General features: G+C 42.4%; 1 protein-coding gene across 1 annotated transcript; it reads left to right on the top strand.

Moving 5' to 3' along the window:
- The first annotated feature begins 205 nt into the window (after positions 1–205).
- LOC134185812 (uncharacterized) lies at positions 206–2,749 on the top strand. Its single transcript, XM_062653692.1, has 5 exons — positions 206–530; positions 594–1,309; positions 2,047–2,133; positions 2,196–2,262; positions 2,330–2,749. Exons 1-5 carry the CDS (start codon positions 403–405, stop codon positions 2,493–2,495), a joined length of 1,164 nt encoding a protein of 387 aa, XP_062509676.1. The 5' UTR covers positions 206–402; the 3' UTR covers positions 2,496–2,749.
- The last annotated feature ends 8,614 nt before the right edge of the window (positions 2,750–11,363 follow it).

Here is an 11,363-nt window from a genome sequence, read left to right as displayed (position 1 = left end):
TGTCGAATGAAACCAATATGTATTTGCAATCAGATATAGCTAATTGAGTTTGTGACTTGATAGTATGTAGTCACGTGGTGTGCCAACTCTATGACGTGGGGTGACACTTAGTGAAGTAAGTGTGTGAAAGTAGGTGCGGTGAGTCCAGACTCACGGGAGGCTGAAAATGTCATACGGGAACCGGACACTGCCAGACTCACGTGAGTCTGGGGACGAGACTACTTGAGAATGCCAGCTTCGTTTCGTGTCAATGCGTCTACCTTCTTTCTGCTAATGGTTTCGCGGCTAGACGTTAGGGCTCAGAAGAGGAGGCGTCAGAGGAGGCTCGTTCGCCGTCGGCAACGAGGGGTCCTTCTCGTTTAACTCTGTTTACTCCAGTGTGTTCTAAAAGTGGTAGCTAGAATGCGCCCCGCCGGTCAAACATTATGGATCAAACCGAGAGAATCAAGGTGGTTTGACAGAATGCTTGCGGAGGCATCAGATACCGATTGGAGAGAGAATTTCAGGATGTCAAGAGGAACTTTCATGAGGTTTGGATATTGTTCTAGAATAGCTAGTTAACTGATAACCTCAATTTCTTCTATTTTGTGTAGTCTCTGCAATGATATACGACATCTGATCACGAAGAAGTCCACCCACTTGAGAGTCCCTATATCGCCAGAGAAGAGACTAGCCTTGACTTTATACATGTTGGCTGGCAGTGAATATTATAGGACTGTCTCAAACTTGTTTGGCGTTGGTGTGTCAACTGCTAGCACTATTTCCAATGAAGTATGTCAGGCAATCGTTTCCCACTTGAGTGGTCAGTATGTCCAGATGCCACAAGGAGATCGCTTGAAGAAAGTCATTGAACGGTTCAGAAATATTGGTCATGGGTTCCCTCAAATTGGTGGAGCAGTAGATGGGTCACACATACCTATTAAAAGTCCACCTCTCAATCCAGCCTGTTATATCAATCGTAAAGGGTTTCACTCAATTATACTTCAAGCCGTGGTAGATTCATTTCTTTACTTCAACGATATCTGTATTGGCTGGCCAGGACGAGTCCACGATGCTCGTGTTCTTGCTAACAGTCTCCTCTTTGCAGTTGCTGAACGTGCTGGAACAGCGTTTCCTGGAAGTGAGACTGTTGTCTGTAATGGTTCTCGAATACCTGTTTTAATTCTGGGAGATCCAGCCTACCCTTTGAAAAGGTGGTTAATGAAAGCATATCCCGAGAGCGCCAATATGAGGGAGTCTGAGAAAAGTTCCAACTACAAACTGAGTTGTGCTCGAATCGCAGTGGAAAGGGCATTTGGGCTACTCAAAGGTAGGTGGCGAATTCTGTTAAATCAGCAAGAGACTGACATCAACAACGTTCAAGTAGTCGTTATTGCTTGCTGTACCTTACATAACTATTGTTTGGCACACAATGAAATCAACGATGACTACAGTGAAACTGAAACAATATGTGATCTTGAATCAGGATTGGCAGCTATTGGAAGGAGAGATATGGCGGCATCAGCAATCCGAGATAATATCAGAGACTATTTAGATAGATAAAGTTAATTAACAACAGGGCTGTAGTAGTAGTCTCACGTTTGAGAGTTCTGTGTGGGAAGGGAGGGGAGAACATGGATCCGTGGCCAGATGTTCGAGAGTGCTGAAGGGTGGATGGTTGGGAGAACAAACTCTCTCTTCCTTACCCCATGGCACTCTCAAATGTCAGGCCGCGCATCCATGTGCTTCCCTCTTCTCTCCCCCCCCCCCCACAGAACTCTCAAACATCTGGTACACAGAAGACTACTGCTATTAGAACATGGTTACATTGTGTTAAAACAATCTGTTAGAGACTACTGTAATTAAAACATGTTTACATTGTGTTAAAATAATCTGTTAATTAACATAGTGTTGTTAAAACAATGTGATAAAAATATTGTTAGAACAGTATTAATTAAAAGTGTTGACCAGTGTTAAAATATTGCTAGAACAGTATTAATAAGAACATTGTGTTGTTAAGAACTGTGTGTTAACAATATAGTTAGAACTAAAACTTTGTGTTGTTAGAACAGTGTGTTGAAACAGTGTGCTTTAATTTTTTGGGGAATTTTGTGCTACTGGTTTGCATTGTCAGGTTCTTCCATTTGTTGTCCGGTAAGAATTCGTAATGCATTGAGCAAGAATGCATCTCTTCGTTCAGCCTCTCTTCTCTCTAGCTCTTCTCTCTCTCTGTCAGCATCTTCCATCCTTGACATCAAATCCACGATCTTTTCCCCAAATTGAGTAAGTTCATTCACAACTCTATCAAGGCCACTGCTTTCTTGTCTTTTTCGTTTTTTGGGTGCACTAGGAGGTGCACTTGGAGGTGCACTAGGAGGGGTATGGTGCCTACTAGTACTGGCAGGTGTTTCAGAGAAGCATGGGCTTTGGTCACTGCAATCTGGAGGTGTACCAGTGCTATTTCCGGATACACATTCAGCTCCTGTTTGAGTAGAGTCGTACGGAGAGGCAACTAAGGAAGAGGACAATAATGTACAGATACCATCAGAAGACTCGTATACATTAGTAGGTGACACAGATGGACAGTCACCTAACACCATGTCCATATCATCATAGTACGCAAAATCACTTGTTGTATTTCCTTCTCCACTTCTTGTTATTCGATCCTTGACCAGTCTGTAATCTTTTTTAGATTATTTATTTTTTCTTTGTACTGCTCTGGTGTTCTGATGAATTTATGTTTGGCTAGTTCTTGTGATATTTCCTGCCATATTTTGCTCTTGCTACCAGGCTTTGTCAGGAGATTCTGTATTCGCGAGTGTGACCACAGGTTGATGAGGCACGTCGTTTCTTCCTAAGAAAATTGACGAGACTTTCTCTTTCTTCCTTGTCTTCCAGAATTTTCTATACGTTGATCAATTTGATGGTCAGTTTGCTCTTCACTGGCTTCCTGTTCTTGACTGGTTTCTTGACTGGCTCCAGACGGATTCCAGCCTAGGGGATACTGATCAGTTGTCTCTGCAGTTTGTAGAGGCTCCTGGCTATCAACGGTGAGTTGACCCAAGGCTTGATAGTGACGAAACGTATCGCCAGTTCGGTAGCTTCCCGTCCTTATCCGGGTTATGTACAAGGTGTTATAAGTGCCTAGTAATGCATAGTGATGCAGTAGCGCGCATGACCATTTCCGAGACAGTGTGAAACCACGTTGGTTGCCGCAACCTATCTTGCTAATTAGCTATTAAAGTCTCTAACTAGACGGTACGCATGCATGCCAGAGTAACAATAATTCTAAAAATATTTTAGTCGTCGTCTGAATAGAAGTCGAGCCATTTATATTGTTACTTCTTCTGTCTCTTACTAGTTATCTAACATGCGCTGCAGTGACAGGTCTGTGCAGTTAGGACGGTGACAGTGCATTGAGCCGTGCTGCAATCGCGTCGACATTCACAGTTGCCAAGTTTCTGAAAGCAATCGCATGTACATCCGAGTCCTCCGCTATACAGCTGAGGTTGTTTTCATAGAGTTGTAGCTCTAGAGTATTGAATCTACTTTGTGCTTGTGCGTGTAATTTAGAACGACAGCTGTCATGCCATGGTACTACAAGAAAAAAGTTTTACAAGCAACAAGGTCGGTTACTGTGCGAGTGAGAAGTGCAGTCCTATCGTCTCCTTTGATTTCAGCAGCCTTGTGAACTGTTTCTCCAACTTTCTTGATTAATATTCATACTTCGTGTGTGTATATGTGTGAATGTGTGTGTGTGTGTGTGTGTGTGTGTGTGTGTGTGTGTGTGTGTGTGTGTGTGTGTGTGTGTGTGTGTGTGTGTGTGTGTGTGTACAATTTCTGTTTATATCCTTTTGCTTTGCGGTCTTCCGTCACAAACAGACATCTACCGGCCAACGAATCGATCCCTTTGCCGCATTAGTGGATGGATGTAGTTGTACTTCTGGAAGTCCTTGGTGACATGCAGCGATACTGGCGGCAGCAACGGGTGTTGCAGTATAGCGTCGTGCTAGCTTTGATGCAGTAAAACGACCAAGGTACATACATTTCTCTGTTATATACGTTCTGTAGCAGATGCGATAGGGTAATTTTCTTCAAGCTCATCCACGAAATACGTACGAAATTGTTTATCTCCGCTATTTAGAATTCTAATAATTATCTATAGTAAATTGGAAATGTCGACCAGGTAGCAAGTGTAAACTCTATCAGTTCGATCATGACCAAGCGGACATACAGGGCCTTTTAGAGTCTAACTACTGGTTGAATTACACATACATCGGTTAGCTCGTGCTCTAGGTAACTTCTTCGCAAGAGGTTCTTCGAAAGCAATTTTGCACAAGTCACTGGTCGCCTCTACGTCCCTAGTTAGTGAACTACTTGCAACAATTCAGTGTTACAAAAACAGATTTATACTGCAAATCAACTTAAACTTTATTTGTCAGAGTGGCGTTCACATACACACTAGAAATTAAGTTGCTAACAATTTTAATACCCATGCATTCCAAACTAAACTTACAACGATGTGAGTCCATACGTCGCCTATAGAACTGTAGAAGTCAGAAATATCTCTGACGCGATTTAGAGGATCGAGACGTGAGCTTTGACAACAAGATTCTACAGTTAGTCTGTTGGCAGCTCATGCATGTACTAACGCAACGAACGCGTGAATTCGAAGCACCGACATGCAAGTACCGTATACATAAAAAACTCTCGGTTATCACTGTGACTGTAGCTAAAAAACGCTTGATATATTTTTGCATCACAAATCGACATACATTTACGGGAATCACGCAAAATATGGGAGTCACATTGGAATCACTGTGACCCCAGAACAGGTGTGAAATTGGTGCGTCGCAAATCGTGCCACATATGGCAAAGCGATGAACAACAAAGCTAGACCGGTACGGCAATCAACTAGATCTAGTAACGTTCTGTCGTTGGAACGCAGAAATTTAATTTGCAATAATTTTCATCTCGATTCTCAAATCGCAGTAATTTAATTAAGAACGCAAAAAGTACCTGTTAGATAATTATACGTACTACGATACGCGTGCGTGGTGATACGTGGTAAACAACAATATTTATAATTTGAAAAATGCGTCGATTATTGTGCGGTAGACGGTTAAACGGTTCGAACTTAACGCTAAAGGTTATCTAATAGTATGTGAGGTCATGTAGTAGAAGAAACCAGTCGTTAGAAACCCTACATTAATATAACTGCATGCACCACTGGTCTGATTCACAGTTTCCCGTATGTTCACATGACGCCGACTGGAAGACACCATTAGCTCTAGTTTAGTTACACTAATCTATTGCATTAGCTCTAGTTTAGTGACAAACACGCGCGCGCGCGCACACACACACCTAGATATTCCTAAATGTCAGGAGCTGCCTCTCAGCGGTCACGTCCCCAGCTGTTATGCTGGTAACAGCTGGAGGCGTAACCTCTGAGCGGCAGCTTCTGACATTTGGGAATTTTTAGGTGTGTGTGTGTGTGTGTGTGTGTGTGTGTGTGTGTGTGTGTGTGTGTGTGTGCACGCGCGCGTCTGTGTTGCATCGAGCAACTGTGTCGTACGGTCGACGAATCCGATAGTTTTGACCGTCGTACCGGATGGATGATTTCGTTCACATGCACCAACCGGTCTGACCACCTCGAACATGCAAAATTACGTAAGCGCCTTTCGCTCGGTGAACACATCTGCGAAATTTCTCTCATTGATTGTCATGTACAGATGCACTGGAGATATAGATCCAGTGATCGCTACAAGTTTAAACTTTTCATCCTCAATGATATGTTGCTTTCTTTAGGCCGACTTTGGCATCAAGATACGACGCATACAGATTCATTTCGCTTTCCTATAGCGTTGCTCAACTTGGCGTGCTGCATCATGGTGCACGGCCGCAGCATGTAGTCCAGATATACTCGAAGTGGCGGATCCATGCAGAGTTTGGCTGAAGTGGACACAAGCAACTACAAGTCTGCATGACGTCATCACCTTTATGACGTCACACATTCTCCGCGTGACTCGACGTTCGGACAGGTATAATTATGAACCAGTTTAGAGAACACATGTATAGTATGTTACTGTTTCATTGCAAGTAAACACAAATTATGCTTTGGCAAAGAATTTTTAGTCACTATAGTACAGTCGTGCTTTCTCTTGAACGTGAATTTGATTACATGAAATTAGACACTGTTTAAAGACATAATTAAGAGTGAAAATCGCAGACTTGATGCTCATTCACAGTTTCTGCCATCCAATTGTATTAGACAAAAACATGCACGGCAGTCATACGGAGCAAGCAGTCAGCAGAAGAAGAGGTGTACTTGGCACATTTAGTGGGTCGGTTCTTTCAGCTAGTGCTATAGTGGACCTCACAGTCAGTTTAACATGCTATATTCTAGACATTCTATTTATTAGTTACAGGTATATTAAAAGAAGTTGGTAAATAGCCATAGTATAAATGTAATACTGATAAAGACTGCACATTGCGCGCCAAGGAGTTTTTAAGTGTAAATCTGATAACGTCGATCTAGTTATACATCGCAACGGGGTTTCAGGCCAACACTTTAGCAGTTACAGCTTCTACCTCCAGGGATGCCGTTGCCATGGTGATGGTGCCAATTGTGGCACCAGGCTTCAAAATCGTGGCAACATGCAAACCTGGCGTGGGAAACACTTGGCATTCATAGTTGACCTCGTCTAAGGGCCGCTAATAAACAGCTATCCTGCATGTATGGAATATTTGCAATCATTTATTCGAAAGCACCATCTAATGCCATTTGCTCGACTTGGCTAACTTTTTGAGTCTTAGACTTATTAATATTAATCAAGTGGCACCGGAAAGCGCCACAATTTTGGTACAAGCTATAAATAAGGCCGGCAACACTGACATCTGGTGCAAATATTGCATGCAGATTGGTCGCGTATATAGGCCGAGGTAAGAGCGCACTTCCCACTGGAGTGGGTGGGTACTTTAGCATCTCTCGAACTCACTTAGATACGTGCTAGCAAAATAATCAGAAAGTGAGACCCACCGTGACTAATTGAGACAAGTTCAATCAGAACGAACATACCAAATTTGAGAAACGTCATCTAACGTGTGCTAAATAACTATGTTTCTTTGGCTAGACTGTGGTATAGCGAGCATGCGCTTTAGGTGTGACTGCGGTTTGCGTACGTGTTATATTAGTCTAACGTAAACTAGCGTTGAGTGCACTTGTGCAGTAGAGTACGTGTCGTTCACTGTAGCAGAATGGATTCTGGTATAACCGGTCCACTGAGTCGGTATACAGCGGAGACTACAGCGGAGTAGTATCACGGCTGATGAGCTATACAACAATTGGCGACGAGGATATACTCGGAAAGTGGCGAAGAGTACGTAGCCACAAGAAGATCGGTACGACACTGAGGAGCACCGATTCAGTTGCGACAAGAGATTGTCATTGAACGATAGGAGTTCGAACTATCAGAGTAAACACACGACCGTATGGCTGCTGCAAGTTATCATGGACGTTTGGCGGAGTTCAGCCCAGGAATTGACACCGTAGAGGACTATAAAGAAATGTCCTTCTTGTATTGTACAGCTAACTCGATCGAAGATGGAGACAAACAGAAGGCCGTGTTCTTGACGAGCATCGGAGGGACGACCCACACCCTATTGAAGAACCTAGTAAGACCGCGACTGCCGCAAGATCTCGAGTTGGAGGCACTAATTGACGTGCTAAAGAGGCACTACCAGCCCAAAGTAGTCGTCATAGCGGAGCGATTCAAGTTCTTCAAAAGACAACAGCGAGAAGGTGAGTCAATCGCTGTGTATTTGTCTGAGCTGTCAGTGGCGGATTCAGGCCGGGTCTATGGGGTCTATAGACCCCCCTTTGAGCTGAGCATTACTGTTTCAGATTCGATTTTTCATTATAATACAAAAATACCTGTTCTTTGGTACTGTGTTACTGTATGAACTGGGTTACTCAACAGTATGTTTAATTAATGACAGCTAGCTAAGTTTCGAAACTATCAGGTCCACGGTCAAGTCCTTTCTCCGGGTTGCCGAGATCGTGTTACTGTAGGCTTGTTGTAAGCGCGCAAAATGGACGGTAGATCGCGGCCATAAGATCTGCTCATGCTCAGAGAACTTCATTCTACAATCCCACGCATCAATTGATTCCGTGAAGTCGTCAACAAATACTTCAAGATGAAGAGACATGCTGCTACACCTATCACTTCATTCTTCTCCAAAAGGAGCAGAGAAGGTAAATGCAGATGACAAATTTGCATCTATACTATATATAATAGCGTTTGACAAAATTCAATGGATTACCATTTACTGACTATTCCCTTTACTACAGAGTCTGAGGGAGAGTCACACTTAAGTGCAGATATAGGTTCGCCATCACAGAACTGTGTAACAGAAGACCCTTGTGGGGCCCAGATGCTTCTGGTAAGTAGATTATAAATAGTATTAAACTTAAATTCAAATATTAAGTTACATACGTGTAGCTGCAAACAGAATACAAACTATCACAACACCGATTAATTTTAATGTTTACAGGTCCAAGTCGAATGTTACCCAGTGCCACCACTCTGTCCCAAGTTGAGTCGAGCACTGCTTTCGCTCCTGACGATATTGGAGCACTGTTGAAAGCAAACCAGAAGTTAAATGACTTGGATCCGACACGTAAATACCAATTGCTTACATCTGAGCCAAATCTTGATCCTTCCTATTACCCAAAGACGTACTATGCTGTTTCTAAACACTATCGCCACTTTACAACAAGCTCGTTTAAGAAATATCCTTGGCTCTATTACAGTCGTGCAGAGGATGGGGCATTCTGCCAAGCCTGTGCATTTTTTGCTCCGGAATTACCTGGTGGACATTCTACAGGTCAGTTCGTGACTGCACCTTTGAGAGCATGGCGAAAAATATCTGACAGGACGCTAGCTCATGGCAAGCTTGATTACCATCTTGCTTCTCTGGCAAAGATGAGTGCATTCTTGGATTTTATAGTAACCCATCACAAGCTATTGACACAGTGCTTGTATCCGAGGCTCGGAAGCGGATGGAGGCTAACAAGAAAGTGATTTCGTCTTTGTTAAAAATACTTTGCTGTGTGGAAAACAAGGCTTAGCGTTTCGTGGTAATCGTAATGATTGTTTCAAGTGGAAGGATACCGAGTATAAACACTCAAACCCAGGGAATTTCATTGAGCTTGCATGCTTTAGGGCTGAAACTGACAATATTTTCTCTGAACATCTCAAGAACTCTCCAAGAAATGCTAGATACACATCCAAAACGATTCAAAACGAATTGATTGAAGTGGTTGGCAAGTACATCTGCAACGAAATCATAGCAGAGGTAAAGAAGAGCAAATACTACACTGTCATTGTTGATGAAGTCACTGATATTTCATACAAAAAGCAGCTCTCAATTTCCCTTCGCTACGTTTATTATGGTACTGTGAAGGAAGTATTCGTTGCCTTTGTCTCAGTAGAAAGAATCACAGGAAAGAATATTGCTGCAGCAATTTTGAACTGGATACAGACAGTTGGATTGTCACCAAGTGATATGCGAGGGCAGTGCTACGATGGAGCCAGTAACATGTCTGGAGAAAGATCAGGGTGTAGTGTTGTTATTCAACAGCAAGCTCCAAAGGTTGCCTATTTCCACTGTGCTGCTCATCGATTGAATCTTGCTGTAGTGTCTGCATGTAAGATCCAAGCATTCATGAATGTTGAGGCATACATCAGAGAAATTGCAAGGTTCTTCTCATTCTCTCCCAAAAGGCAACGACTGTTTGATAAGACAATGGATAAATTCCTTCCAGAAGCCAAGGCCCGAAGGCTCAAAGACGCCTGTAGAACAAGGTGGGTTCAACGTATTGATTCGTACACAGCCTTTCTGGAGTTGTTACCGGCACTTCACACATCTCTGCAAGCTATGGTTTCTCCAGGACAACACAAAGACTTTGGTACTGATTGGGGCTGGGATGGCAATACAATCACAAAGGCGAATGGCTATCTGTATCAGCTTCAGTCGTCTTCTTCCTTAGTTTGCTTCAAGATTCTCCTTGAAATCTTGCAATGTCTCAAAGGCCTCACAGTCAAGCTTCAAATGCAAGCATCTGATGTCATGTATGCCTACAAGCAGGTTCAGTCAGTACGTCTAATCCTACAGAAAACGAGAGAGGACTGTGTCCAAGAATTCAATAAAATCTTTGCCGAAAGTCTTAAGTTAGGACAAGATCTCCATGGTGAAGATTTTGAGTTGACCAAACCGCTCATTGCAAGACGACAGTCTCATTGAAGCAACATTGAAACATGCAGTGCAGAGCAGTATTATTGTGTAACCATGTACAATGAGTTCCTATCTCATGTCATAAGAGAGCTTGACAACGGATTTTCTGGAAACCAGTACTTGGTTCACGGCTTGCTTCATTTGGTTTCAAGTAAGGTTGCTTCTGAATCTCATGATGACTTTCCAGAAACACTCAGTCAAGCTGTTGATTATTTCGAAGATTGACTTGCCTCATCACGACATGCTTTCCATTGAGTATGGAATGTGGGTCCGGAAATGGAAGTGTTCAGATGAAGTTCCAACAATGCTTGTTGATGCACTCAAATAATGTGATGAGATACAGTTTCCTAACATATTCGTTTGTTGAAGTTGACTTTAATTAACGCTTCCAGTCACCACTTGCGAGTGTGAGAGAAGCTTTAGTCAACTCAAACTGATTAGAACCTGCAGAAGATCTACAATGATAGATGATCGATTAAATGGATTGACAATCATGAAAATAAACAGTGATCGATGTGAAAGAATTCGTAAATCTCCAGAAGCACTAAATCTACTTGTGAACTCATTTGCATCATTACATCCTAAGAGAATGAAGATTGCTTTTGTTCTAGCTAATCAATAATTTCACGTTTTTAACATGTAAAATCATTTAATTCCACCGTGTACATTGTACTAAACATTATGTCTTAATTAATGTATATAGTATTATATCTATCGCATATATAAATAGCCTTAGCTGCTATAACCATAGATTGAGATAGCTAGCTTGCTGCTACCAGCTGGTGCAGCTAGTTCTTGTTTCTGCTGGGGAATTATTTGGAATTGGTTTTACGCCCAAGGGAGACAACTCCAAAGTTCTTAATTATTAAAGAGACTGAATCCTAAGAAAAGTAGGCAAAGTAGGCGTGGTTAAAATTTTGTTTTTATAGACCCCTCCTTTCTCAATTTCTGAATCCGCAACTGGATTGCACGCGTACAATAAACAGCCCTTGAATGTGCAAGGAGAAGCGAAAGTTCCTGCAAGATACAAGAGACAGCAAGTAAATGTAAAATTTCATGTGGTAAAAGTGAAGAACAAGCCCGCCATC

Source organism: Corticium candelabrum, chromosome 10 (assembly GCF_963422355.1).
Source record: "Corticium candelabrum chromosome 10, ooCorCand1.1, whole genome shotgun sequence".
Classification (NCBI taxonomy): domain Eukaryota; kingdom Metazoa; phylum Porifera; class Homoscleromorpha; order Homosclerophorida; family Plakinidae; genus Corticium; species Corticium candelabrum.
This window is presented reverse-complemented; position numbering and strand designations above follow the sequence as displayed.

Coding starts and splice junctions, on each gene's coding strand:
- LOC134185812 (XM_062653692.1), top strand. CDS start 403: ATGCGCCCCGCCGGTCAAACATTATGGATCAAACCGAGAGAATCAAGG. Junction 531..593: donor TCAAGAGGAACTTTCATGAG/GTTTGGATATTG, acceptor TATTTTGTGTAG/TCTCTGCAATGATATACGAC. Junction 2,263..2,329: donor CGATCTTTTCCCCAAATTGA/GTAAGTTCATTC, acceptor TGGGTGCACTAG/GAGGTGCACTTGGAGGTGCA.